The sequence below is a fragment of the Sciurus vulgaris genome (assembly GCF_902686455.1).
Source record: "Sciurus vulgaris genome assembly, chromosome: 14".
Classification (NCBI taxonomy): domain Eukaryota; kingdom Metazoa; phylum Chordata; class Mammalia; order Rodentia; family Sciuridae; genus Sciurus; species Sciurus vulgaris.
The window spans coordinates 75,521,659-75,548,792 of NC_136475.1; the positions used below are offsets into that span (position 1 = coordinate 75,521,659).

The following is a 27,134-nucleotide window of genomic DNA, read 5'->3' on the forward strand; positions in this document are numbered from 1 at the left end:
ATCCATCTCTCCCACTGGACTGGGAGTCCCTAACAGGCTGAGTCCATCCTGGGGCAGCCTGGGTATCTGCCTGAATTTCAAGATCATCATTAGCTGGCAATCCCACATTCACAAGCGACACTCAGGTTATGTCTCTTCAGAGACAGAGGAGTAAGTGAAGAGGGCCGTTTTGCACATTCCGAGTTTCCCTTGACTGTCAGCTCCTGCTGTGACCGAGGCCACAAGACTCTTCAACATTCTTGTTTCAGGAAGGCCATTCAGACACCTGCGGTATTGAGCGGTGGCAGAATCTGGTAGGGTTTCACCATGACCTCCGGAGCAAGCTTTATTTTATCAAACCACCCCCCAACCCACTGTGTGTGTGTACCGAATGCATACTTTCTAGAAATTGCAAAGAGAACACTGGACGAGAAGTTCAATCTGGGTTCCGGTCTCAGTTCTCTTACTTTTCCAGAACCAAGGCCATGCCACCTTGATTAAGTCACTTTATCTTTGGGGGCCTCAGTTTTTCCATCTCTAAAATGAGGAGCTGGCCTAGCTAATTGTGGTTTTAAGTCCTTCCCTTATTCTGTTCCGGATTGTGCGCGGAGTCTCGTTTTTCTGTAGCACTGACGGCCGTGGCCGAGAGCCACGAGGATGAAGCTCTCCGCGCCTCTCCCCGCATTGTGCGCAGCCGTGCTCACGCACCTCCCGGTGCGAGGCTGTGTTTATGTAATTGATTGATTGAAGGAGACTTGGCCCTTCTTCGCTGCAGCTTGATTATAAGTGAGCAAAACAGATGTCTTGCATTGGGTGATTGGTTCCCAGATGCATTCCAGGGAGCAGGGTGATGGGAAGGAAATAAATGATTTCAAATTCTGGGGCCTCATGACAAATGAATTGTGCTAGTGGGTGGGGACAGAGAGGGATCAGATTTGGTACTTAGGGTTAGGAAGTGAGTGACCAGATGTTGATGGCAGCTGGTGCATTAATATCAAAGGTGACTGTTGGGCTAAGTGCCCCCTTAGGAGGTGATCCAGGAAGGAGGAGCCACAGTCCCTTTTCATCCAAGCCTGGGATGGAAGGTAGGACTCCTGGCCTGAGCATGTGATCCCTCAAGGTCCAGGTATGGTAGAGCTGAGCTTTCAACGTGTGCAGCCTGACTCTGTGCAGGGTATGTGCTTCTCCTTACTCCCTGCGCTGCCTCCCAAGGCACCTTGGTGTCCCCCACCCAGGAGTGGATAAAAAGCAGGGACAGAGGAGGGTGGCACCTATTCTAGTAGGCATTCCCTTGGGTCCTCCAAGGTCAAGTCAGTTCAGTGGATCCCTAAGTCCCTGGTGACATATCTCAGGCACAGAGAGATGAGGGAATGTGCCTGCATCTCAGGACCATGGGAATGAGGCCATTCATCTATATAGCTAAGAAAGCATGTCAATGTTTATTAACTTATGTGAACACCACAGCAGAAGCGATTATTTATATCATCATCATTAGTGTTCAAATTCTCCCTGATTTAAACATGAGGGAACCAAGACTCAAGTGGGTAAATGAATTGCCCCCAAGCACAAGGCTAATTGGCCCAGAGCTGGGAGGCTTTCCAAGAATTCTCCAGTGATCTTTCCCCTCCACTCCTCGTCCAATGCTTTCTTTTACCTTGTTCTCACTGTAGTTTCTGGCCTGTGAACAGACCTGCTCACTAGCAGGGAGCTTCCAGCAACCACCACAAAGCAATTTGTCAACAGAAGAGTACTTCTAGGATGAGAGAACCCAAAAAGCCTTTTTGGAGATTAGTTGAGCCCTCCAATCATTGGGAGATACTTGAAACCTAGCCAAGCATGTTTTTGCCAGCTTATTCCAGAAAAAACAAACAAACCAACAAACAAAAAACAGGGCCTGGATTTTGGGTATTTTCCTAATTACTTAAGTTATTGCTTTGTTTGTTACCCACAATTTTAAATAATGACAATCATCATCATGGGGTTAGGAATTGAATTTTAGTAACAATTCTACAACCATTGTGTATTCTTTGGCAAGTCCCATAATACCTCTGTTTTCAGTTTCTTTATCATAGATGGTATCCAAGGTCCTGGGTCACTAAAAGTGTACTATTACGAAATTTTGACAAAGCCCTTGTGCCTCAGAATTGGCGGCTATGGAGGGAGTTCCCCAGAGCTGGGTGCAGGCCTACAGGCCTGACAGTGTTTAGAAAGGTGGTTTCCCAGGCTCTATTTAATGAACTGCAGCTTCCAGTACAGATGCCTCTAAAGGCCAACTGTAAAAGAATTGCCACATATGTCTGACACTTTGTGTGGTTCTTTATTGAATACACAAAGCAGGCTTGACAGGAATCCACTGGCATTTGTGTACGCCAGGAAGCAAACCAGCCCAGCTGGATGTGCCCGTGAGTGGAGCCTGAGGAGGTGGAAGCTGTGACAGAGACTCTGACATTCAGCCAGGCCAGGCTCCGTGCTCCCTGGGGAGGTGGTGTTCCAATGGCCTCCACAGCCAGGGCCAATGCCTCCACACTGTGTGTGACGAACTATAACCAGGATGTGACCCCTGCTAAGCCTTTCCCCTTGCCTGGGCCTTAGTTATTTCCACCTGAATAATGGAGAAATGGTTGACTTCAAATGTCATCACAAGTTCTAGTGGTCTCTGATTCTGGGATTGTTACCAAAAGGTCACACTGGCCTCACCATGGTACAACAAAATACTGAGGAAATGGACACCTGCCATTGTCATCTTCAAGTGGGCAGCTGGAATACCCCACACATGTTATTTCTCACAGTAAACAGGAAGCCACGTTAAAACAGCATGGTCATGTGAATTCTGAACCCGCCAGTGCCCCCTGGGAACTTCTGCATTCTGTGGCATCACCTTGAGCTCTTTCAGCAGTTATGGGACGTTAGTGTTATCACTGGGGTCACCGAGGCTCAGAGAAAATGAAAGTGTCCCCCATCACACAGCTGAGAGGTGGCAGAATTTGAGTCAAATCTCAAGTCTGTGCTCTACACCTGTGAAATAATCATGGTGATATTAAAGTCACTTAATGAGAAAGACATATGTGGGCAGACATAGAGGAAAAGATCGTGGGCCAGTCAGTCAATACCAGGCTGTTTGCATCTCTGCATTTAAATATCAGGTCAAGATAATTAGCGATAGGTAAGCATTAGCAAGAAAGTAACACAAAGGCAAAGGCACAGTCATATCACCAGATTTTAAATAATTAATAAGCCTGGTAATTTTGTTTTCAGGTGCAAATCCAAGAATCCAGTTAAATGAACCCTGTTATGGGCTCCTGCTGAACAGACACCCCAACAGCCATGGAAACCTTACACAGCCCAAACTCACTTCTGTCATTGGCACACAAAACTATACCTAAGGAGCATGGCACAATATCCTAGAAGATGTCAGGGACACCTAGATGGGCACTTTCAGCCCTGGCCTGTGCTGCAAGCGTGACCTTGATACACCCCCGGGGATTAACATTTGGATCTTGACAATGTGTACTCTGACTCACTCTTCACCTAGGAACCCCCGGTCTGACTTTGCACAAGTGGTACCAGGGCCTTCCCAGACAGCTAAGATGTTCCTGCTCCTGCCTTGCCCCTAACTTGGTCCTGCTTGTCCCTTTAGGGGTCCAGTTCCTTTTCTGCCTCACTCTGAGTCTTGACTCCTACTGCTGACTATGGCTCTGAACGAGGCTCCTTCTTCAGCCATTTAGACCACCATTCCCTATATGTGAGACCCCAGGCACCACAGGAAGCTTGTCAGTGAAAGACCATTCAGTTTCTTCCTAGCTCAGGACCTCAGATGTGACTTCACTGCTCTGAGTCTCAATGTCTTCACCTGTTAAATAGGGATAAGAATTCTGTCTCTTTCATATGGATCAAATAGGGGAATAAGGTTCCTGGCATGGTGTTGACCCCAGTGAGCCCATAGTATGTGTTACCGATTATGAATGCCCTTCCTTTGGGTCTTCAGACAGCTCCCCTGAATGGAGGTCCAGGGTCTATTCATATACCCCTCAGTGCTGCCAGAAATCAGAGTGCAAGTCAGACCCTCAGCTTCACTTCAGAAACACTCATAGTAAGAGACAAACGGAGATTCATAGGCCCTTTTGTATGACTCTTATGCATACAATCTCCTTTTTATGACTGCAATATTTGCTTCCAAATCTTGTGTTTGACCATGGCTGAAAGACATAGTTCAGTGGGCTCCTGTAGGCCTGCCTTGAGGAGGCTGCTCCTTGAAACCCTGCCACATGTGGTCACTTGGAGAATGATTCATCTTGAAGGAGAGTCTTGAAAAGCAAAGGTAGCCACTGGTCCCCAACCTTGAAAGGGACTCAGGATGACCTAGAACACTAGTGGTTTACAGACTGAGAGTTAAGGGAGCATAAAGAGAACATTGGGTTTACAGATTGAGACTTGGGGAGCATAAAGAGCCATTTTGGGGAGCCTCAAGTCAGTCTGGATACAAAGGATTGTTGGGTTTTTCTAAACCCAGCCAAGGGGAGACCCAAGTGTCCAAAGGGCATCAAGTCTCCCTATGATCACTCTGTGGTGTTGTTATGAAGAATACCTAGAATTATCCACGATCCCTTGAGTGTCCAGGTGTGACATGTGGATGTGGCTAGGAAGCCCCATTTCTGCCTGAGCAGCTGGTGCTGGCCCTCCAGGCACAGGCCAGGGCTGCTTTGGTACTGGAAGCCTCACACCCTCTAGAGACCCATCCTCAGGTTCAGAGTGTTCAGAGTGGGTGGTCCCTGCCAACTCCTCCCCAGCCACGGGGTTCTGATAAGGGGACCAGGCACCTGTTTGAGTGGGGCCACCGTAGCATGCCTATCATTGTTTACCATAAATTTCTCCTGAAAGGCCGTGTTTCACAGGGAAACAGTGTTTCAAGTTGACTGTCAATGAATCCAGATTTTGAAATGCAATTCCTACCTGGGACAGTTTCAGGATGTAGGTATATATTAATAAAAAAAAAGATGGACATGCATACACAAACACACATACACACCCTCAGTCACACATTCATACACTCATCCTAGGACAGATAGCTTTAAAACTTGCCTGGGTTTTTCTTCAGATTGAAAATCTTGAGACAAACCAAGTTCCCTTTGAGTGTGAGATGACAGCAGGCAGAGAGTAAGGACCAATATCGGTGGGTTCTGTTGTGTCAGGGCAGGAGGAGACTAAGGGAGTCTCTGGCCTTCTGAGGTGGAGGCCACCACAGAGATTGGGTGATCCTTTCCTTCCAGTTTTCAAGTGCAGAAATCCAGGTGTAAAAAATGTAGCAGACCTGCTCCATACAGGACCTGGAACCACCCTTTCTGCCCCATTACAGACGATTTCCATCCTGTCACTTGGTCCTCCTCTCAGTAGGCAAACCAATTCCAGAAGGCTCCATCGACTCACCTTTTTTCCATGATAGAAGTGACATGAAAGTCAATAGCAGTGATTTCAACTATGTGGTCAGCAGGTTTCTGAAAAGTGTCTTTTTCTTTCTTTTATATTTTTAATTGACACATCATTATTGTAGCTGTTTCAGTGGTCAGATTCCACTGGACCAAAACAGGTATGACTCATAAGGTTGATATCTCTGGATCTTTCTGAAGGTCACAGTCACTTTGCAAAATGGGCCTGACACTGAGAAAATTTAGATCTGTCCCCAAGAGTAGTGGATAAAGCCTTTATGCATAAAACAAGTTTGCAGATTTGGGGTCTATGAATAACGGAAAGAAAACACCGCATATGTCTCTCATACTTTGTTGAATTTAATCTGAGGCCCTGGATTGAGATTCTGAAGTCATGGAGGAGTAATGAAGGATGCTGGGGCTGCAGCATCTTCCATCCCTGGATCTCATTCTGTTTCTGCCTCTGGTTGGTCCTTTGATCTTTGGGCAATTAGGGTCAACTTTCTGAACTTCAGCTTCCTCATCTAGAGTAGAAAACATCATCTACTCTGTTGTTGCGCAGATGAGACATGGTGACATAGGAAATGTATGCAGCACAGTCCCTGGCAGACAGAAGAGGGACTCAATGAGCATTATTTCCCATCTCTTCATTGGGTGTTGCCTGCCTCTGCCTTTGGGTTGCTTCTGCCTGAGCACTTCCCTGAAGCCCTGGATCCCTCTGAGAAAGACTTTACAGTCCCTACCTCACAGGCTCAGTCAGCAGAGGGTTAAGGACAAGGATTCAAGAAGCACCCAAGGTTCTAGAACCTTAGAAAGGCCCAAGGAAAAGAGGCTTAATCTGGTGTTATTAGAGAAATCGAGTCCCAAGTAATTATTGCCCAAAAGGCATTGAAGGAGGGAAAAAATGTGCATCTCAATGTTTTATAAGAAATTAAATCAGAATGTAGAAAAGCCAAATTCAATTTCACCCAAAATGAGCAGTAATGTTAACTTCATTCCTATTTAAAGCCAGAGACTACAGCTTTGACAACTAAAGGGAGGCTGCCTTGGAGCAAGAATTTCAAAACAAACTCATTTGATAATCAGGACATTTGCATAGTCTGTTTCACTAGGCAGAGCCTGGCCCGAGCACAGCCGATTATCAGACTCTTGGAGTTCAAAGATCCCAGAGTTGCTGATACTCAGTGCTGGAAGCATATATTCTGTTGTCTGTCTGTTTAACATGCCCACGTGGCACATTTGCCAGGCAATGTCTGATTTGGCACAGCATACCTCTGTCCAAAATAGAAATTGTTCATCTTTAATTGGCAGAGGCAACTCAAAAAAGAAGGTGGTTGCAGACGTTGAAGTTTTGAGAAAGGCACTGATAATTGTCAATGTGGGGTCGTGGAGAGGCTGCTCGCTCTCTTGTCTTTTCATGTGATCACGCGCTAGTGTGAATGTCACTTTCTGGTCCTCCCCAGAGGACCCATGTGTCATGGCCATGCCTTTCCTTTTGAAAGTCATCCTGGTGTTGAAAAACAGAAAATGCAGAACCAATTTTTCCCTTGTATTCTGCTATCAAAAAGCAGGGGACTGGTAAGCAAGTTTTGAAGATAAAAGCCACCTGTGATTTCTGGAGGCCAGCTGTGTAGCAGCAGCTCAGCCTGAGTCAGGGAGAAAGTCTCCGTGCAGATAAAGTATCAGGACAGCAAGTGGCACCAACCCCAGATGAAGTCTACGCATTTCAGCTTGTCTTTATAAAGGTGATTGTCGGATTGTGAGAGGGCAAGTGGTGTAGGAGGACAGCAGCTCTTGGGGAGCAGCTGGGGAACATAAATCGCCCCTGACTGAGAAGCAGAAAGATACTTATTGGAAGTGTAATCGAAGGATTTTTTTTTTTTTTTTTTTTTTTTTTTTTTTTTTTTTTTTTTTTTGCACTACTGGAAATTGAGCCCAGGGCCTGATACACACTAGGCAAGGGCTCTACCACTGAGCTGCATTCCCAGCTCACAAAGGATGTTTTTCTTCTCCTCTAAACTTAGTTTGGTTGGTATCAGTGAGAATTATTTTACTCCCACTCCAGGGCAAGGCCTGCTGCCTGTGGATGTGATTAAAGGATCATCCAGTCACCAGCTGTCTGCACTAGAATCAGCCCCATTTCTCCGCTGTGTTCTGCAATTCTCAACACCAGACTTGTCTTGGAGATGGGGGAAGTAGTGGCCCCAGAAGCAGATGTTAAAAAGCACACATGCTAATTGGGAGTTAGCACCCATTAGCACTGCCACACAGATTGATTTATCAAATTAGCTATAACCCTTTGGAGAGCAAGGATTTGGGAATCTTAAAAAAGTCAAATCAAGAAGGAACTTTAGAAAACATCTGCTCTAGATCTTCTGTTTAAGGACCTCAAAGCCTAGAGAAGTTGAGTGACCTATTCAAGGTGACCAGTAAATCACTGGCAAAGCTGCAGATGCAGCCCAGGTTTTACTTGGTGCTTGTTTCTAGAATCATCTACTTTATAGGTGAGGAAAACAAAGTCTACCCATGAGAAGTGACTGGCCGAGCCAGGACTGAAATGGAATTCCCCTTACTCTTTGTCCAATATTCTGTCCTTTATTATCACATCATCTGTTTTCATAACTGACTGAGGGGAGGGATAAAGTGATAGGGGTTTAATGACTTGCGTTTCGGCCCATCTTCTACTAATGCATCAGCAAGCTTTGAGAGTCTACCACCTGTGAAGTATGTCAGCCATCTTGGATAATGGACATTGAGTAAGGAGGGGAAACGAGAAGCTGAGTGGCTTGTGTACCCTAAAAGTGGGGCCAACATGGAATGATTGGGACACAAGGATGCTCACAAAAAGATCATAAATGTCCCAGAGCATCTCTCTTCCTGTCTCTTTCTCATGATTCTCCTTACCCAATGACTCTCCCTAACCTCTCTTCAAGACACAGTAAACTGTGGTTCACATCACAGCTGTGGCCTCTTCCCTGTGGGGAGGTTGAGGGTGGATTACAGGGCTGGCAAACAACACTTTCCACATACCTTGAGTTCCCTTTGGCTCATTTCTTCTCAGGGTGTGGCCCAACTCGGATTTCCCCTGAGCTTCAACTGTTTGTAGATGAAACATTCTACCACAAGTGCTTATGCAAACTTGGGAGGTCGACATTTTCATCCCCAATGTGCAAGTGAGAAAACTGAAGGCCAGAGAGCTTATTTTTCTTGACGGCAACTACCAGGCAAATGTCAGAGCCAGGGTCAGATTCATAGTGAACTGGTTGCTCAGGTAGGCACTACTCACTTGACCTGACAGCAGGTAGCCTCCTTGGACGTATTGTCTATATACAGTCAGAGCTTCTCACTGACCAACAGTTACCTCTTTTTTCACCTACCCTCTCTGTGGACACCTGCCATCATGTGAGTTCTAGAAGGGACACATTTTCTTCTCTTAAGCCCCCTCTTACCAGTATAGAGCCCAGGCACCTATGGAATTGACAGGTGAAGGTGGTGAATGAGAGGTGGACAGCTTCCTGGCATGGAGGGGCCACATTTGGGAAAGAGTTTGTTCCACTAACCCTTGGCTATCATTGCAGGTCTGGAGTGCAGCTTTGACTTCCCTTGTGAGCTGGAATATTCTCCTCCACTGCATGACCTTGGGAACCAAAGCTGGTCCTGGCGCCGTGTGTCCTCGGAGGAGGCCTCCCAGGTGGACTTGATGGATGGACCTGAGGCACAGCATTCTAAGGAGATGCCCAGAGGTAAGTCTGTTAGCCACTGAAAAGGGTTCTAGATGGGCCCCGGCCCATCCCGGCAGAAGGGATGCCCATTTCTGCTTGAAATGATGAGGCTTCCCTACCCCTGCTCTGCCCTGCTTCCCTTGAAACCTACCTTTAATATCTGTGTCTCTCCATGGCTTCTTGAACCTTGCAAGGAAGGGAGAATGAAAGTTTGATTTTAAGATCAGTCCAATCCTTTATGTTTTACTAAGTAACAGAAATAGCATTTCCTACCTCTTTCATGTAGCTTGCCTAAGGTCAGATACAGGAAAAAGTGCTGATCTGTTTGTTTGAAATGAGGTTGCCAGGTAAAATACAAGGCACAGAGTTAAATCTGAATTCCAGATGAATGACAAATGATTGTTCAGCATAAGTATATCTCATGCCATCGTTGGAATATACTTATCCTAAGAGCTCTGCCAATCATACTAAAAAATTCAAATGTGATTGGGTGTCCTGCATTTTTATTTGCTAAATCAGTCTGTCTTAATTTGGAAGTTACTGTAGAACTGGGTTAAATGCTTGTTTCAAAGCCATCATGAATATTCAAGCAGCGTGCTTATTTCGCCTGGTGCTTCTAGTAGTCCTGAGCTGCTCAGAAACATCCCCTTGTGAATTTATCAGGGCCTGAACAGTTAGGCTCTGAAGTTCTGGGTATTTGTTACTCCTTTGTGGCATTTTAGGGGAGGAATGTGGAGGCACTGAGCCCTAGGCCAGCCTTGGAGTCTCTTCAAGTCAAACCTTGGGGCTCCCAGTTCCTTGGACTCAAAAAGCTCTACCAACCCCAAATTGACAACCAGCGTTTCTGTTTTTTTGTTTGTTTGTTTGTTTTTGTTTTTTTTTTTTTTTTAAGGAAAAAATAATAACTAAAATGGTAAGAGGCTTACTGCACATTTAGAATAGCACTTTCAATTTACAAAGCACTTCCGCCTACACCATCTCATTGGATTTGAATTCTGTGAGGGAAGAAGGGCAGATGAGAAAGCGAGGACCCAGAGGAGCTGAGTAACTGCCCAGGATCAGGATCACACGATTTGAACTCATTTGTCCAGGTCTAGACGCCTCCTGTGATGAATCCTAGACAGGGGCATTTTCCCCACACTGTTTCTGTCACTGTAGCAAAAGCTACGGCCAGAGTCTGCCTCAAGCCATGTTCATGAGTGTGATTATCTCAGGCTCACAAAACCAGAGTGTTAACAGAGACGGGGCTCAGGTGAGCCGGTGGAAGTGGCAAACAAATAATTAATGTTCTCAGGCTGATAGTGTACATCCGCCTTGAACTCCATCATGACAACAGAACTGTGAGACACCTTTCCTTTTACACATTCTCCTGGGCTGACCTTTTCTGCTTTTTATGACTCTCTTGAGATTGCTTTATGTCGATTTATATTTTAAGCTACTTTCAACTTGGACACTGAAGTGTATTGTGTGTGTGTCTGTATCATGTGTGTGTGTGTGTCCACGTGTGTGTGTATAGGTGACTGGGTCTTAACCCAATAATGCATCAGAATCTTCTAAAGAAATGATTTAAAAATATACTTCTCAGACCCCATAACCTAAGATTCTGATTCTACAGATTTAAAATGGAAGTAGGAATTTGCACATTTAAAAATTTTAGTATGAGATGCAGCTTGTGCCAAAACTCAGGTGTAACATATATGCACAGATGAAAGATCACAATAAGACCAGCACCTTTGTTCCCACCACCAAGCGTAGGGATTTGAGTGCTATCAGTCCCTTTGCCGCCTCCTGTCTCCCACCTAGATCACAGACTTCTCTCCTTCCTCAGAGGTAAACCACCACCTGCATTTTATGTTAATCATTCACTTTCCTTTCTTCACAGTCTTACCACCTATGTATAAATAGCCACAGTGAACACATTGGTTAGGTTTACACATTTGCAATATTTTAATATAAATGACATCATCCTGTCCTTTGTTTATTTGTCCATTTTGATACTTGCAGTTGTGGTTCATTGTTTTGGTACCATATTGAATCTACTGAATGAAACTACCACAGTTTCTGCCTTTTACTATCATTGAATATTTGGATTGGTTCCAAATTTTTTAAATTACCCAGTAAGTGGTTTTGCACATGTCTCTTGGAAGACATGTATGTCCAAGAGTTTCTCTAGAGTATATACCTAACAGTGGAATTACTGGGTTACTGGATCAGTGTATCCTCCATTTCACTAAGTCTATTTTTCAAAGTGGTTGCACTGATTTATACTTTTCCACTCTTGATGTATTAATATTTCTTACCATGATTTCGTGTTCTCAGCAATAACTGGTATTGTTAGACTGTCATTTTTGTCCATCTGTCAGGCAAAATATGGTATCTCATTACTATTTTAATTTCCACAATTCCTTTTAAAAACATTTTTTGTAAGTTTCTTAGGTGATTCTGAGACACAGCTATGTTTGTTGTACTGTGGACCTGGACTTCCAGATTCACTCCTATTTAGCCACCACTAGGAATATCTTTGGATTCTAATAACCAACCTCTGGAAACATGTATTTTTGATCATTGTAGGTTTTTTAAATATATATATATATATATATATATGCACATATATATATTTATATTCTGGGGATTGATAGTGATCACAGTTCAGTGAGATCAAGAGAAAAGGACAAGTGGCAATTATGTTCTTTGGGAATTCCACAGACTTTGTGGAGTCAGATGTTATGACTTTGAAAGTCGATACTTTTTAAATTTTTTAAAACAGCGCCAATAAATTGTGCATTGCCACTTTCTGACCTGCTTCTTCTCTGTCTCCTACGTTGTGATCTCCAGCACGTGTGTGTGACACTGAAAACAAATAAGGAGGAGAGAAGGGAAGGGAGGAAAAATAAATGCTCAGCTCTCAGTGTTCCTCAGTGTGGGAACACGGACGCCTTGATGTTTTTATGAAGCTTCATCTCAAGGGTCAGTACGTGCACTGAATGCCAACCTTCCCCCATTAGATGAGTCAGTCAAGACCGGAATATCCATTTTTAAAGAAAATATTGTCAACTTCTATCTCTCTGAAGCTGTGGCTTTTACGGTGTGATAGTCTGTAGTGTTACAGTGGCATGAATAACCACAGCAAAAGCCACTGTGTCTAAGTGGGCCTGCTTCATCACACTCTTCAGAGAATGGTGTAGCCTGGGGACTCTCCCACTGACAGAGGCCTTTTTTTTTTTTTTTTTTTTTTTTTTTAATAGACCCTAATAAAGGGGTCTTCACTCAAACAGCATGGACCAGTCATGGAAGCAGAGGGACCAGCTTCCCAGCCATTGCAGTGACTCCTCCTTCAATGACACTCAGAGGTGTTGAGAACTTCCATAACAGCTGTCTCATCTCTTTTGGGGTCAATACCCTGAAGTAGGGTTGATTCTCATGAAACAGGCATGAAACGATATAATGGTGTCCCTTGCTCTTCAAGGAAAGGGCCAAAGGTACAGGAAGAGAAAATGACACGCCCCTTCTGTACAGTGACAAAGCAAGGTTCCACCTTCCAACCCTAACTCCCCCATCTTTTGAGCCTCAGTTTCTCTGCAATTGGCAGAAAGCTTGCTTGTAGTGGATATAAGGAGGAGTGATAGGGTGCCCTTTAGGGTAATGTAGTCACTGTTTTATTTATTTTTTAATGGAACATTTATTGGTTGGCTGGTATTTAGACACTATTGCAATATGTCTTGTTGGGATAAAGAAGGGCCAGAGGAAGGCAGAAAGATAATACCAATCATAGATAATGAACTCTAAGAGTACAAATTTTGAAGGATTTTAATTTATGGCCCCTATGGCTGAGAATAGTAAGGGGCATACAATTCAGAGCAGCAAGATAATAAAAAGTGGATCGTTTTGATGGAACACAATATTATAAATTAATAAAATCTTAAGGAATCATCAGGTTGAGGCATTCTGTGACTTTTTAAGAAGTGCCAGGAGCATGTTTGATGTCTACTACTTCCAATGTTATAGAATGTAGTCAAGGGAACAATTTTTCTTCTTCCAGAAAGCCAAAATTTTGGTCTCTAGCAAGAACCCTTGCTTTAAAATGGAAAATATGTGATCAACCCCTTCTCGAACCCCCTTCCCAGCCCCTCCCTCTTAAGGATACACAGGAAGGATGGAGAGGAGCTGTGAAAGCTTCAGACTCCTGTACCAGAACTCTAATTCTCAAGTTCTTGCTTTATTTATTATTGGTGGGGGCCCTGGGGGACACTGCTACTGGGATTCCCCCATTATCAAGATGGTTGAGTTTTCACATGGTTAAGAAGCATTGCCCTGGAATGAATGAAGATGCTCCCATACATGACCAGAGAACTGAAATATCAGCGTGGGGTTACTGTTGGACGCTTGTGTGTTAGTTTCCTATAACCACTGAAACAAATTCATAAAAGCTGGTTGGCTTTAAAAAGCAGAAATTTATTCTGTCCCAGTTCTGGAAGCCACAGTCCAGAATCGAGGTGTCAGCAGGGTTGGTATCTTCCAAAGGCTCTGACGTCTATCACCCTGGCCCCAGAGTTATTGATGTCTCTGTTCCTTCTCTAGTCTCTCTCTCTCTCTCTCTCTCCTCTCTCTCTCTCTCATATCAGGGATTGAACCCAGGGGTGCTTAAACACAGAGCTACATCTCCAGCCCTTTTTATGTTCTATTTTGAGACAGGGTCTCACTAAGTTGCTTAGGACCTCGTTAAGTTACTGAGGCTGGCTTTGAACTTGCCATCCTCCTGCCTCAGCTTCCTGAGCAGCTGGAATTACAGACATGTGCCACCATAACCGGCTTCCAGTCCTTTAAGGAGTCCCCTGGGGCAGGTTCTCCCTGCCCACCCAGCTTCTATAACGAGCTGTGCTGGCCAGAGGTCCCTTCACCAGGAAGGCCTCATAAGTCAGGTCTATCCCCTCCATTTCCTCTTAAGTTTCAAAGGCCTTCAGTCTCTTTTCTCATCATCTACATGGTTTGGAGAAGAAAGAAATCATTTCTGGGTTGAGTGTGACTGACAATACCAACTCTCGAAAGTCAAAATGTATCTTTATAGAAATTCTTGATTCCTCATCAACAGTCGTACCTAAGGTACAGCATTGCAACCAGATCTTTCCTACCAGAAATCTAAAACAATTATCTTGATGCTGTCATTTATCTTGATTGAAAAATGAGAAAATAATTTACATGCCCATTAATAAGGAATTAGTTAAATAAAATATGGAATACTTAAAATAGCATGCCACCATTACATTCACACTATCTAAAATTATTTAATAATACAGGAACACTTATGAAGGCCTATTATTAGGTTTAAAATGTCCAACAATGTATATAAAAGAAATTGTTTAAAAAAGAAAAATCTATATATGTATACTAGGGAAGGCGTCTATAAAGAAAGACACCAACATCATACAGAAGTTATTTCTAGATGACTAAATTGTCAGTAATTCTTTTGCTTTTATGTCCTTTGTTATTTTTCAAATTTAAGTCCATGGACATGCATTACTATTATAACAAGATAAAAACATGCTATTATTTCTTAATATAAGGGAATCAAAAATTCTCATTTGAGACTGTATTCCATTGAATTATTTCAGACTTTTAGGGGTGAAAATGATAATCATTTTATACCACAATGACCAAAAAAGTCAGAGCTTCTGACTGGGAGAGGTGGAAAAGCGGACAGACAGCAGGCTCTTTTCCTCCTTCCTGTGTGGGGAACAGCACACTGGCCATCGGCATTGCTCACGTATCCAGAGCATCCTTCCTTCCACCTCTTTCTGCTTGGTTTGTCTTTGAATGGTGAGAAAAGGTAGTCGTGGAAACAAATGAGCAATGGTTACAGGAATATACTCTGGGGCCAAGTGAAGCATTTAGGCAGGAGTGGCATAGAAATGTCCTACATTATTTCAGTACTTGTCCCCGCATACTCACCAGAGGGCTCTGGGTGCTTGTATCTTTCTATCTATCTATCTATCTATCTATCTATCTATCTATCTATCTATCTATCTATCTTTCTTTCTATCCATCTTTCTATCTTTCTTCCTCCTTCCTTCCTCCTTCCTTCCTCCTTCCTTCCACCTTCCTTCCTCCTTCCTTCCTCCTTCCTTCTTCCTTCCTCCTCCCTTCCTTCCCTCCCTTCCTTCCCTCGCTTCCTCCCTCCCTTCCTCCCTCCCTTCCTTCCTTCCTTTCTTTCTTTCCATTACTTTCTTACTTTTCCATTACTTTCCTTCCTCTGCCCCCTCCCCACCCCTCATTTTCCTCTACACAATCATCCTTCCTCCATTCGTCCCTGCCCACCCCCAGTCATGTATCATCATCCACTTATCAGAGAAAACATTTACACTTTGGTTTCTTGAGACTAGCTTATCTCACTTAGCATGATACTCTCCAATTCCATCCATGTTTCTGCAAATGCCATAATTTTATTCTTCTTTATGGCTGAATAATATTCCATTGTGTATATACACCACACTTTCTTTATCCATTCATCTATTGAAGGGCATCTAGGTTGGTTCCACAATCTAGGTATTGTGAATTGAGCTGCTATAAACAATGATGTGGCTACGTCACTGTAGTATGCTGATTTTAAGTCCTTTGGGTATAGGCCAAGGAGTGGGATAGCTGGATTAAATGGTGGTTCCATTCTAAGTTTTCTAAGGAATCTCCAAGCTGCTTTCCAGAGTGGCTGCACCAGTTTGCAATTCCATCAACAATGTATGAGTGTACTTTTTTCCCTACATCCTCACCAACACCTATTGTTACTTGTATTCTTGATAATAGACATTCTAATTGGGGTGAGATGAAATCTTAGAGTAGTTTTGATTTGCATTTCTCTTATTACTAAAGATGTTGAACATTTTTCCATATATCTATTGATTAATTGTAAATCTTCTGTGAAGTGTCTGTTCATTTCCTTAGCCCATTTATTGATTGGGTTATTTGTGTTCTTGGTGTAAAGTTTTTTGAGTTCTTTATAAATTCTGGAGATTAGTGTTCTATCTGAAGTGTGTGTGGTAAAGATTTTCTCCCACTCTGTAGGCTCTCTCTTCACTTTTTTGATTGTTTCCTTTGCTGAGAAAAAGCTTCTTAGTTTGAATCTATCCCATTTATTGATTCCTGCTTTTATTTAAGAGTGAAGCAGGAGGTATCACAATACCAGACCTTCAACTATACTACAGAGCAAGAGTAACAAAAACAGCATGGTACTGGCACCAAAATAGACAGGTAGACCAATGGTACAGAATAGAGGACACAGAGACATACCCACATAAATATAGTTATCTCATACTAGACAAAGGTGCCAAAAACATACAATGGAGAAAAGATAACTTCTTCAACAAATGGTGCTGGCGAAACTGGAAATCCATATGCAGGAAAATGAAATTAAACCTCTATCTCTCACCCTGTACAAAATGCAACTCAAAATGGATCAAGGTCCTAGGAATTAGACCAGAGACCCTGCACTAAATAGAAGGAAAAGTAGGCCTAAATCTCCATCCTATCAGTGTAGGTCCAGACTTCCTTAACAAGACTTCATGCCTTTCTTCTGACCGTGATTCCTCATCAAACTGGGATCACTGTGTGGATGTGTGACCTCTCGTCCCTGCCCCTGGAACTCACTATGGAAGGCTATGTTAATTCTCTGGTTCTATTTGCAAAAACGCGTCCCTCATCTCCTGAGCAGTGAAGTCTTTAGGCCTCAGATCCGACCCATGCACAATCACATCAGTACTCTGTAATTTGTGATTCACTCTAATGTGATTCTAGCACCAACCTAAGTTCAGCTGGAGCTTGAACTACAAAGAAGAATTGCCTTAATGAATACCTTATGTGTCTCAGAGGTGGGGGTTGCTGGGGCAGTGCTGTTCACCTCCCTGTCAGGGCTGGCACCTCCAGGTTATGGCTTCCTTTGTCTTCTAGAGGTAGCCTCTTCCTGGGAGGGGATCAATTATGGATGTCTATGAACATTATATCCCTTCTTAACAGAACAGTGTAACCTTACCCAGAGGGCAATGGAGTAGACATGTAGAGTAAGGAAAGAAGAACAGGAGTTGGGAAAGAAGGGGTTAGTCACTGTTAGGGACTTCACCTTAACTGGTTGGGTCTTAGTTCATCGTCTGTAAGTAAAGGTCTTAGACTAGATTGTCAATAAAGCTGTTTCCAGCTCCAATAAAAATGATGGTCAAATAATTGTTACAAAATCTTTGAGACACAGAAATCCTACCAGCTAGGGAGAGAGACCTCTCCTTAAGTTTTGGCCAGTTTCTAGTATATGAATACTTAGGTGTCCTAGGTCACCGTTTGGATAACAGCATCAAGATGGGAGCTTCGTAGCCATGTGGCACCCTGGGAGGAGGAAAGAGGAACTGCTGACTGATTTGAGCACCTGAGCTTGCCTAGTTAGCTCCTTGAGGCAAGGGAACCTGAGTAGAGATAACAGTATAGTGCTGAAGATTAATGTGGTAGACAAAATAACACATGCACATCTGTACACGATGTCCCAATCCCCAGAATCTGTGGATATGACATCTTAAATGGAAAAAGTTACATGGAAGATAAGATTACTCTGAAGTATCCAGGTTGACCCAATGGATCCACAGGGGTCCTAATAAGTGAAAGGAAGAAGCAGGAGAGTCAGAAGCAGAGAAGGAATGAGAGGATGGAAGCAGAGGTCAGAGAGAGAGATTCAAAGATGTTACACTGATGGCTTTGAAGAAAGAGGAAAAGACCTTGAGAAGGGAATGCAGGCAGCCTCTGAAAGCTGGAGAAGAAATGGATTATTCCCAGCATCTCATCTAGAAGGAATGCAGCCTTCCATCCTGGAGGGTAGACTTCTGACCTCTAGATTGTGAGATCACAAATTTGCATTATTTTAAGTCACTAAGTTTCTGGTAATGTGTTACAGCATCAATAAGAAACTACCACAGGTGATTTGGGTCAAATTGGGAGGAAAAGTGATATGCTTTGGGGGCCAGGCTAAGCGCTTACATGGGGCACCATTCTTTAGAAATGGCTAAATTTAGAGGATTGACTGGGCCTTAAAGACAAACTGACTCATATTAGAAGGTATCTAAATAGTCATTGCTGGGAGTACAGTCTCTCTGCCCACTCCACTGTGAATACAGCAAACCTCTCTGTGGACCAGAAACTAACCAGAAAAGCCCAGCAATAGCAGCAGGGCTGAGACTAGACCTGAGCAGATGTGTCTGGAAGTTTAACTCTTTAAAGGAAAGAATGTCCAAAAGCAACCCCAGGGAGGAGCCTGGATTGCTAGAAATAGATAAACTCTTAGCCACACTAACAAAGAGAAGGAGAGAGAAAACTGAAATTACTGAAATTTGTGATGAAAAAGGAAAGATCACGACAGACACCACTGAAATTCATAACATAATGAGAAGCTACTTTGAAAATCTATACTCCAACAAAATAGAAGATATCAAAGACATTGACAAATTTCTAGAGACATATGCTCCTCCCAAACTGAACCAGGAGGACATACACAATTTAAACAGATCAATTTCAAGCAATGAAATAGAAGAAGCCATCAAAAGCCTACCAACCAAGAAAAGCCCAGGACTAGAAGAATTCTCAGCCGAGTTCTACAAGACCTTCAAAGAAGAACTCATTCCAATATTCCTCAAAGTATTTCAGGAAATAGAAAGGAGGGAACCCTTCCAAACTCATTCTATGAAGCTAGTATCACCCTAATACCCAAACCAGACAAAGACAAATCAAGGAAAGAAAACTTTAGACCGATATCTCTGATGAATTTAGATGCAAAAATTCTTAAAATTCTGGCAAATCGCATACAAAAACATGTTAAGAAGATTGTGAACCAATGATCAAGTGGGGTTCATCCCAGGGACGCAAGGTTGGTTCAACATCCAGAAATCAATAAATGTAATTCATCACATCAATAGACTTCAGGTTAAGAATCATGTGATTATTTCAATTGATGTAGAAATGGTGGGGTTGGAGTGTTGCCTTGGACAGAGCCTAAACGAAGCTTTGGCACCTCCCCAGGACAGTTTCGATGCAGCCCTAGCCTGGGGTGGTTGAAGAAGATGATGAAACCACATGGGTAGGTCCTGAGTAGGTTGTCCACTAACTCAGGACAAGTCATGTCCCAAATAAAACTGGCAAGAGGTGCAAACTGAAAAGCACTTTTCCATTTGCATCATGTTCCATTCCACAGGACGGCAAGATGAAGATTATCCGTGTCCCTAAACTACAGGTGGATAAACCAAGTCTAAATAGTAAGCTTCAAAGAGAGGAAACTGGTCTCTCTCATTCACTGCAATATCCCAAGAACTTAGCTCAAGGCCTAGTGTTATGTACACATTCAGTAAGTATTTCTTGACCCATTATTAGAAACAGAGAGATGAAATAAGTGGACCAAATCACTGAAGTTGGTGTTTGGCAGAGTCAGATCTTGAACTGTAGGTTTTGAACACTAAAATCCATGTTCTTTCCATTATATTAAATTCTGCCAAAATGCGGTGTTTCCCGTGTCTGCTCCTGGAAAACCCATCCACATTAGTTGTCTGGCAGTATACTCCAGGCACCGTCCACCTGCCTATGTGCCAGTGTCTCTCTCTGTTGGGACAGAAATCACATTCATAGTGGTGTCTGCTAAGTGAGGGGTCTTCAGAGGGGTCTTGGGAAACCCACTGTCACTGTTTTCTTTGCAGGCCAGAGTGGGGTGCTGCCTTAAGCAGCTACAGCATAAATGTCCCTGTGCAGGCTACAGCTGCTACAATCAGCGTGAGAAAGTGGAATCCGTTACTGTGACGATCTAGGTTGTTCACACCAGCCCTGCCCTTTTAGAAAAGGAAGGAGCACTGTACGGAGTAGGGCTGATAGACCAGACTCAGCTCCTTAATTGGCGAATTGAGTGGGTGGGACCAGACACTCCATAAAGTCATATGGACTTGTCCGTCTTATTTCCCTCCCTCCTCTTATTTAGAAGGCTTTCTTCATGGTATTGGGATTTCTTAGTCTCACTGATTTCTTTATATCAAATGGTTTAGAGAAGTCACATCCTAAAGAAATATGGACTCTGTTTAATAAAAGCCATGAACCACCCTGAATTTATGCCTGAAAAGATATAAAGGAAAGCTAGGACCTTGCAAAGCATAAAATAAAATTCTCTGGAATGGGGATAACCACAATGAAATTTTACTTAGAGTAGAAAGATAATCTTTACTCATTTAAGATGAAGAAAGATTAGTTGACTCTACGCCGAGATCTTGGGGTCATTTTACTTCTTCGGCTCTTTTTATTGACTATTACAAAAATCAATTAAAATAATGCACAAGAGACCATCCTGTAAACAAGAATGTGGCATCGAGAGTAACACGTGGCCAGGCCCAAAAGTGGTCATCTCAGCTAGTGCAACCTGGAGTGGATGGTGCTGCTCTGACTTGGTTTAAGAGCTTTGACCAAACATGAGGCTTGTTTGGCCCAGGTGTCTATGTATAACACACCTAGGGGTGTTCTAAAACGCAGGACTTGGTGCACATGACAGTGAATTTGTGAGAATGACAGTCTGCAGTTGCTGTAATGACCGTGAGTGTTTATATAAGGAATTATAATGAGCTCAGTGTCCAGAACTCCTCACCAAGGCATTGAAGAGAACCTTTAACCTGGGGGCTAAGGCTGTGGTTCAAGTGATTCTTATCTAAAACATTAAGGTCTATTTGATTCTTCCTAATTCTTGCTCTAGGAGTCTTAGACCTGGTTAATCAAAATATGTTTGTCATGTTATCAGGTCTTTCCTAACTGAATTTTATAGAAGCCGTTAGTCTTTGGAAATATGCTAGATGCTGGTTTACCTGTTAATAAAGCCTGTTATCTCTGTGGCATGGCTGCTCCATGTGTCTCTGTTCCAGACCCCACTTGTGTCTTTTTTTGGCAACTTTCTTCAATCTGTTGTGATCATCATTCCCTGTACCTGGAGGCAATGGGAGAGGTATTAGAATTAGGGTGGGAATAAGGAATCATTGCAGGGTGCCTGAGAGTGGGCTTCTGGTTATGTAGTGCCAGGGGACAAAAGCAGAGAGACATTACATTCACTTCTGGAGCAGTTTGGGAACCCCTGTTTAATCCCCTCATCTCCAGTATTGACTGGGCCACACAAGTACATGGTATTGTTGAAATATCATTCTTCAGATTAGATACTCCTCCTTTCCTAGGAATTCTTTTTTTTCCTTTATTTGTTAACATGGTAATTTATACCCTTAAAGTTTGCCTTCTATAATAGCATGTACTCAGGCACTCCAGCATGGGGATCCTCAGTACAGTCCTGCTGTTCTCTCCTGTCCATGAACTTCACACAGAGCATGCCCTATTTGAAGCCTTTAACTATCAGTTAGATCAAGAGCCCTGAGAGTATTTTTAAAAAGTAGAGCCATATAACCCAATAAATATATGGGCAAAAGAACTAAACATCAATGTTCATAGCAGCTCAATTCACCATAGCTGGATTGTGGAACCAACTTAGATGCCCTTCAATTGATGAATGGATAAAGAAACTGTGGTATATATATACACAATGGAAAATTACTCAGCCATAAAGAAGAGTAAAATTATGGCATTTGCTGGTAAATGGATGAAGTTGGAAAATATCATGCTAAGTGAAATAGGCCAGACCCAAAAAACCAAAGACCGAATATTTTCTCTGATAAGTGCATGACAATATATAATGATGGGGGTGGCGGGGAGAAGAAAAGAATGAAGGAACTTTGGATGGTGTAGAGGAAAAAGGGGTGGGAGGGGGTGGGGATGGAAAAATAGTAGAATGAAACAGACAGTATTACCCTATATAAATGTATGATTACATGAATGGTGTGAGTCTACATTGTGTACAACAATAGCAGTAAAAAGTTGTACCCCATTTGTGTACAATGAATCAAAATATGTCTGTAAAAATAAAAAATATTTTAATAAAAAAAAGAACTAAACAGACACTCCTCAAAAGAAGAAATACAAGTGGCCAACAAATATGTGAAAACATCTCTAGCAATTAGGGAAATGCAAATTAAAACTACATTGAGATTTCACCTCACTCCAATCAGAATGGCAGTTATCAAGAATATAAGTAACAATAAATGTTGATGAGGATGTGGGGGAAAAGATACACTCATATATTGTTGGTGGAACTGAAAATTAGCACAACCACTCTGGAAAGCAGTATGGAGATTCCTCAAAAGACTAGGATTGAAACCACTATATGACCCAGTTATCTCACTCCTCAGTATGTATTTAAAAGATTTAAAATCAGTATACCACAGCGAGGCAGCCACATTAATGTTTATAGCAGCTCAATTCACAATAGCTAAGCTTTGGAGGCAACCTAGGTGCCCTCCAACAGATAAATGGATAAAGAAAATCACACACACACACACATACACACACAATGGAATAAAGAAGCAATAAAGAAGAATGACATTATGGCATTTGCTGGTAAATGGATGGAACTGGAGACTACCATGCTAAGTGAAATAAGCCAATCCCCAAAAGTGAAAGATTGAATGTTTTCTCTGATATTATGAGGCTAATCCAAAATAATGAGGGCAGGGTTAAAAAAATAGAAGATCAGTGGAGTAGATGAAGGGGAATGAGGGCAAGTAAGGAGGGATAGGACAGGAAAAGATAGTGGAATGAAAATGACCTACCTTTCCTATGTACATATATGAATATACCACAGCGACTCTCACCATCTTGTGTATCCACAAGACACTAATTTAAAAAAAAAAAAAACTTATAATAGCCAAAAGATCAGTAGAGTAGAGGGAAGGAAACAGGGGAGAGGTGAATGGGCAGTACTGGGGACAAGTAGAATAACTTATATTCCATGCTTCTACAATTATGTCAAAATGAATCCTAATCTAAAAGAACCAATTTTTAAAAGTAATTAATGCTTTCAAAATGAGGATTTTAGAGAAGGCAAGAGTCTCAATCTTTTGGCTAGACATTCCTCTAGAGTTCACTCATTACTGTTCAGCCCTCATGTGAGTACTTGATTCTTCTTTCTCTGCTATCTGTCGCTTTACCCTCTCCCTTCTATCCCTACATGAGCAAGGGATTAATAAAGAGCATTCCTGTGACTGTGCTGGGTCAGCCATAGCCCAAATCAGGAAATCGAAGGGGCTTTGAGGAGATGGAAAGCAGCAAGAGGCAATGCTCAGGGATACACTAGGCTATAAGGCACTTCTGTGCAAAGAAGAAAAAACCTGCTTTCTCCAGGTTTCCTGGCTGGAGGAGCTAGAAAAATGTGGCTATAGCTCAGTGCTAGATAGAAGTCATGGTTGGCATGTGTCCTCTGTTCCTATTTTCTCTTCACTTTCACCCCCTGCTCCTCCTGTCCCAAAGCCTAAAGCATCCTTCTCATTTACAACTCTGGAATCAGAGAAGGCAGGACAAAGGGGATTTGGCAGGCACATGGGCTGTAGGCTTGCCCTACCAATAAAGACAAATTCAGATGTCTGTTGGACTTTTGTGTGAACATATAAGGCTAAATGGAAAAATCATTGCTTGCTAGAGAAACAAAGCTTAGTTGTCTAAATTGCTGAGAAAGTTAAGGTAATTTCAGAAACCTATGATAATGAAGAAATCATTAAAATAAAAACTTCATGTGGTAGAAAAATATCTTAAAAGATAAGCTGAATCAATGGAGTTCTGTGTTCCTGAGGTCAAAGAAAAGATGGTGACTTGCTGCTCTTCAAAAGAGATCCAGGTGCACAGATGGAGTGAAAAAAGAATCCTGAAGGATCCTACATCTAACAGAAGCATTTAGAAAATCTCTGTGGGAAACCCAATTAGCAATACTCTTTCCCCAAGTTCCACAAGCAACAACAGCAACCTGCAGCTTCTTTTCCAATTCATACTTTGATAAATGTATGAATTAAGTCTTTGAGCTCATTTACCCTAGAGAAGTAAAAGAAAACAATAAAATCAAAATAGAGGAGAAACAACCAAAGGGTGTGACATTAATAAAGGCCATTTGTGCAAATGTCTTGGTCCAGCTAAGTTAGAGAATTTAGCCTGCACCAAGAAAGAAGAAGAGGGTATGAAGAGAAGAAAGACAACGTGAGCCAATGCTCAGGGATACTGCTAAACTATAAGACTTCTTTGTGCAAAGTAGGAAACAAAATAAAATAATAACTTAAAAAAACCAAACCCCAAACCCTGACTTCTCCAGGTGGAGCAATTAGGAAAGATTCCTTTTCTGGATGGTTGCAGCCCCATGCTAGAACTCATGTCTTGACAAGTAGAGCATGAGCTGAATTTCAGCCCCACCCACACATCACTCCACACATTGGTGTAGGACACAAACCACCCAACTTTTATGCAGTGACCCTGTTCATTTTCTCAAGGATTACATTTTGTCAAGTATTTATTATACATTGCCCTATTTGAGTTTCACAACAAACCCATGGAGTAGTTTCAAAAACATGGTGATTCATGTTTGATACTGATTAAAATGAAGTTCAAAGAACTAAGATGAGATAATACCTTCAGCTATGACCCAATGAAGAGACTGGTGAATCCTCTCTCTCAAAACCACCTACAAGACTAGACAAAACTGACATAAACAACTATTTATCAAAGACATAAAACAATCTGAGAAGCACTTATGCTTTCAAAAATTTGTTGAAGTACAGGTAAGAACAATGGTCGTCTGTAGGGTTCTGACCTGCTACTACTTCTGTCTATTCATCTGAATCAACACAGAGGGCCCGCCAAAGTAGAGTAGACAACAAGGAACAAAGCTTTCCTACCACATTGAAAGGCTGCTCATTTGATCTGGAAGGGGGTGGGCAATTAACATGCTCAGTAGTGTTATAGGTGAAAGTTATGATCTTAACAGTAGGTGGGATGGGGACAAGTTAGAGAAAGTAGTAGTGTTCTATTAGTCTCAAGTTTGGGTCATGGATGGGGCAGGCATATGCATGGCTAATGCTGTGGATATTCCCTATGGAGATGGACAGGGCCCAAGCTAGAGACAACCTTTGAGCTAAGGCTGTGTGCATGTGCAGAGAAGACATGAAAGAATTCTGTAGCCCAGACAGTGAATGCATTCCTTTACTCACACACAGATCTATGACATATTATAGAGGTCTTACTGATTCAAGGAGTCTAAGCATATCTTTTATACAAATATTTGTAGACCACTGAATTACAGGGATGAAAGCATAGGAAACCAACCTTTAAAATAGAAACAAGTATATGAAAGAGTATCAGCAAAGACACATCAGCAGCCACACATTGCAGGGAAGACAGCTCTCACAGATATAGCTCAGGTTATTAAACAAAAACCAAACTAACTAGCTACAACAACATAAAATAATACAACAATAACCATGAGAAAAAAGCTCACAACAATCTTCATGGGAAAAATCAATCTGAAGTTGCTATAATATGTTGTCCAAAATGTTCAGTTTTTACTAAATAATTAGAATACATGCAAAGAATCTGAAAAATGAGCCCATAGAAATAATTTCTGAATGTCCTTGTACTAAATTTAGAAAACAAAGCCTTGAAAAGAGCTATTGTAAATATGTTCAAGGAAAAGAAATGTTTAGGGAATTAAAGAAAAGTATGACACCAATGATCAATATTAAGAAATTGAGAACTTCTCTGAATAAACCATTTTTTATAAAAGAGCAAGATGGTAAATATTTAGTCAAAAAGTATGGTAACTGAAATGAGGGGCTCAACAGCAGATTTAGGAAAACAAAAGGAAAACATGAAAGAATGTGAAATTAAACCAATATAAATTTCCCAGTATGAAGAACAGAGAGAATAAGTATTGAAAAAAATTTCTCAGCCCTCTGGGACAGCATCAAACACTTAAATATATGTTTAATGGGAGTTCTATAAGAAAGAAAAAGGGGTAAATTTTTATAAAAATAATGACTCAAAGTTTGCAAGTTTGATCAGACAATATCAATTTATACATCCAAGATATTTATCAAATTTCAATTAGAATAAATACAAAGAGATTTATATCTGGACATATCCAACTGTTCAATGCCAAAGATCTTGTGGTAGCAAGAGAAAAATAACTCATCATGTACAAGGGAATATCAATTATGATTAATGACTGACTTCTTATGAAAACAATACAGCTCAGAAGACATGGAATTAAATGCTCCAAATGTTTGAAAGAAAAAAAGAGCTCACTGATGTTTCTACATCCAATAAAACTATCGTTAAAAATTAAGAAAAATATATAATTCCTAAATAAACCAAGACTGATAGAATTTGTTTCCAACCAACTTGCTCCATGATAAATAATGAAGAAAGCCCTTCAGATTGAAATGTATAATACCTGGAGGTAATTTGAATCCCTGGGAAGAAATGAAGAAGAACCCCAATGGCTAATATGTCAGATAATATAAAAGATTCAAATACTTTTTCTCATTTCTTCTTTTAACATCTTTAAAAGACATAAACTCATACAAATCCACAATTATAATACTGCATTGTTGAATTTTTAACATATATAAATGTGTACATGACAATAATAACACAAAAGATGAGGAATGGAATGGAACATGCTACAACAAAGTTTAGGAGAGCAAGTGAAAAAGTATTTAGAAATAATTATATATTTGAATGACTATGATCAGAAAAAAAAAGTCTCAAATTCATAAACCTAAGTATCTACTTTAAGGAATTAGAAAAATATCAATAAAGCCCCAAAGAATGCAAAAGAAAGAAAATAAAGATTAGAATAGAAATCAGTGAATAGAATACAGAAAAGCAATAGTGAGAATCAGTGAAACCAAAAGTTGGTTCTTAGAAAAAAATCAACAAAATTGACAAATTTTTTCTCTAGACTAACCAAAGCAAAGAGAGATGATACAAACATCAAGTTGGGAATGAAAGAGGAAACAACATTGTTGACCCTAAAGAAATTAAAAGGTTATAAGGGAAAATTTTAAACATGGTTTTACCAACAAATTTGACCACATAAGCAGCAAAATGC

General features: G+C 41.6%; 1 protein-coding gene across 1 annotated transcript in view; it reads left to right on the forward strand.

Annotated features, from left to right (window-relative positions):
- ALK (ALK receptor tyrosine kinase) overlaps nt 1-27,134 on the forward strand; it is a 663,114-nt gene that overhangs the window by 196,056 nt on the left and 439,924 nt on the right. The window contains exon 3 of the mRNA XM_079109946.1: nt 8,981-9,145. Coding sequence (XP_078966072.1) covers nt 8,981-9,145 — 165 coding nt within the window. The remainder of the gene's footprint in view (nt 1-8,980; nt 9,146-27,134) is intronic.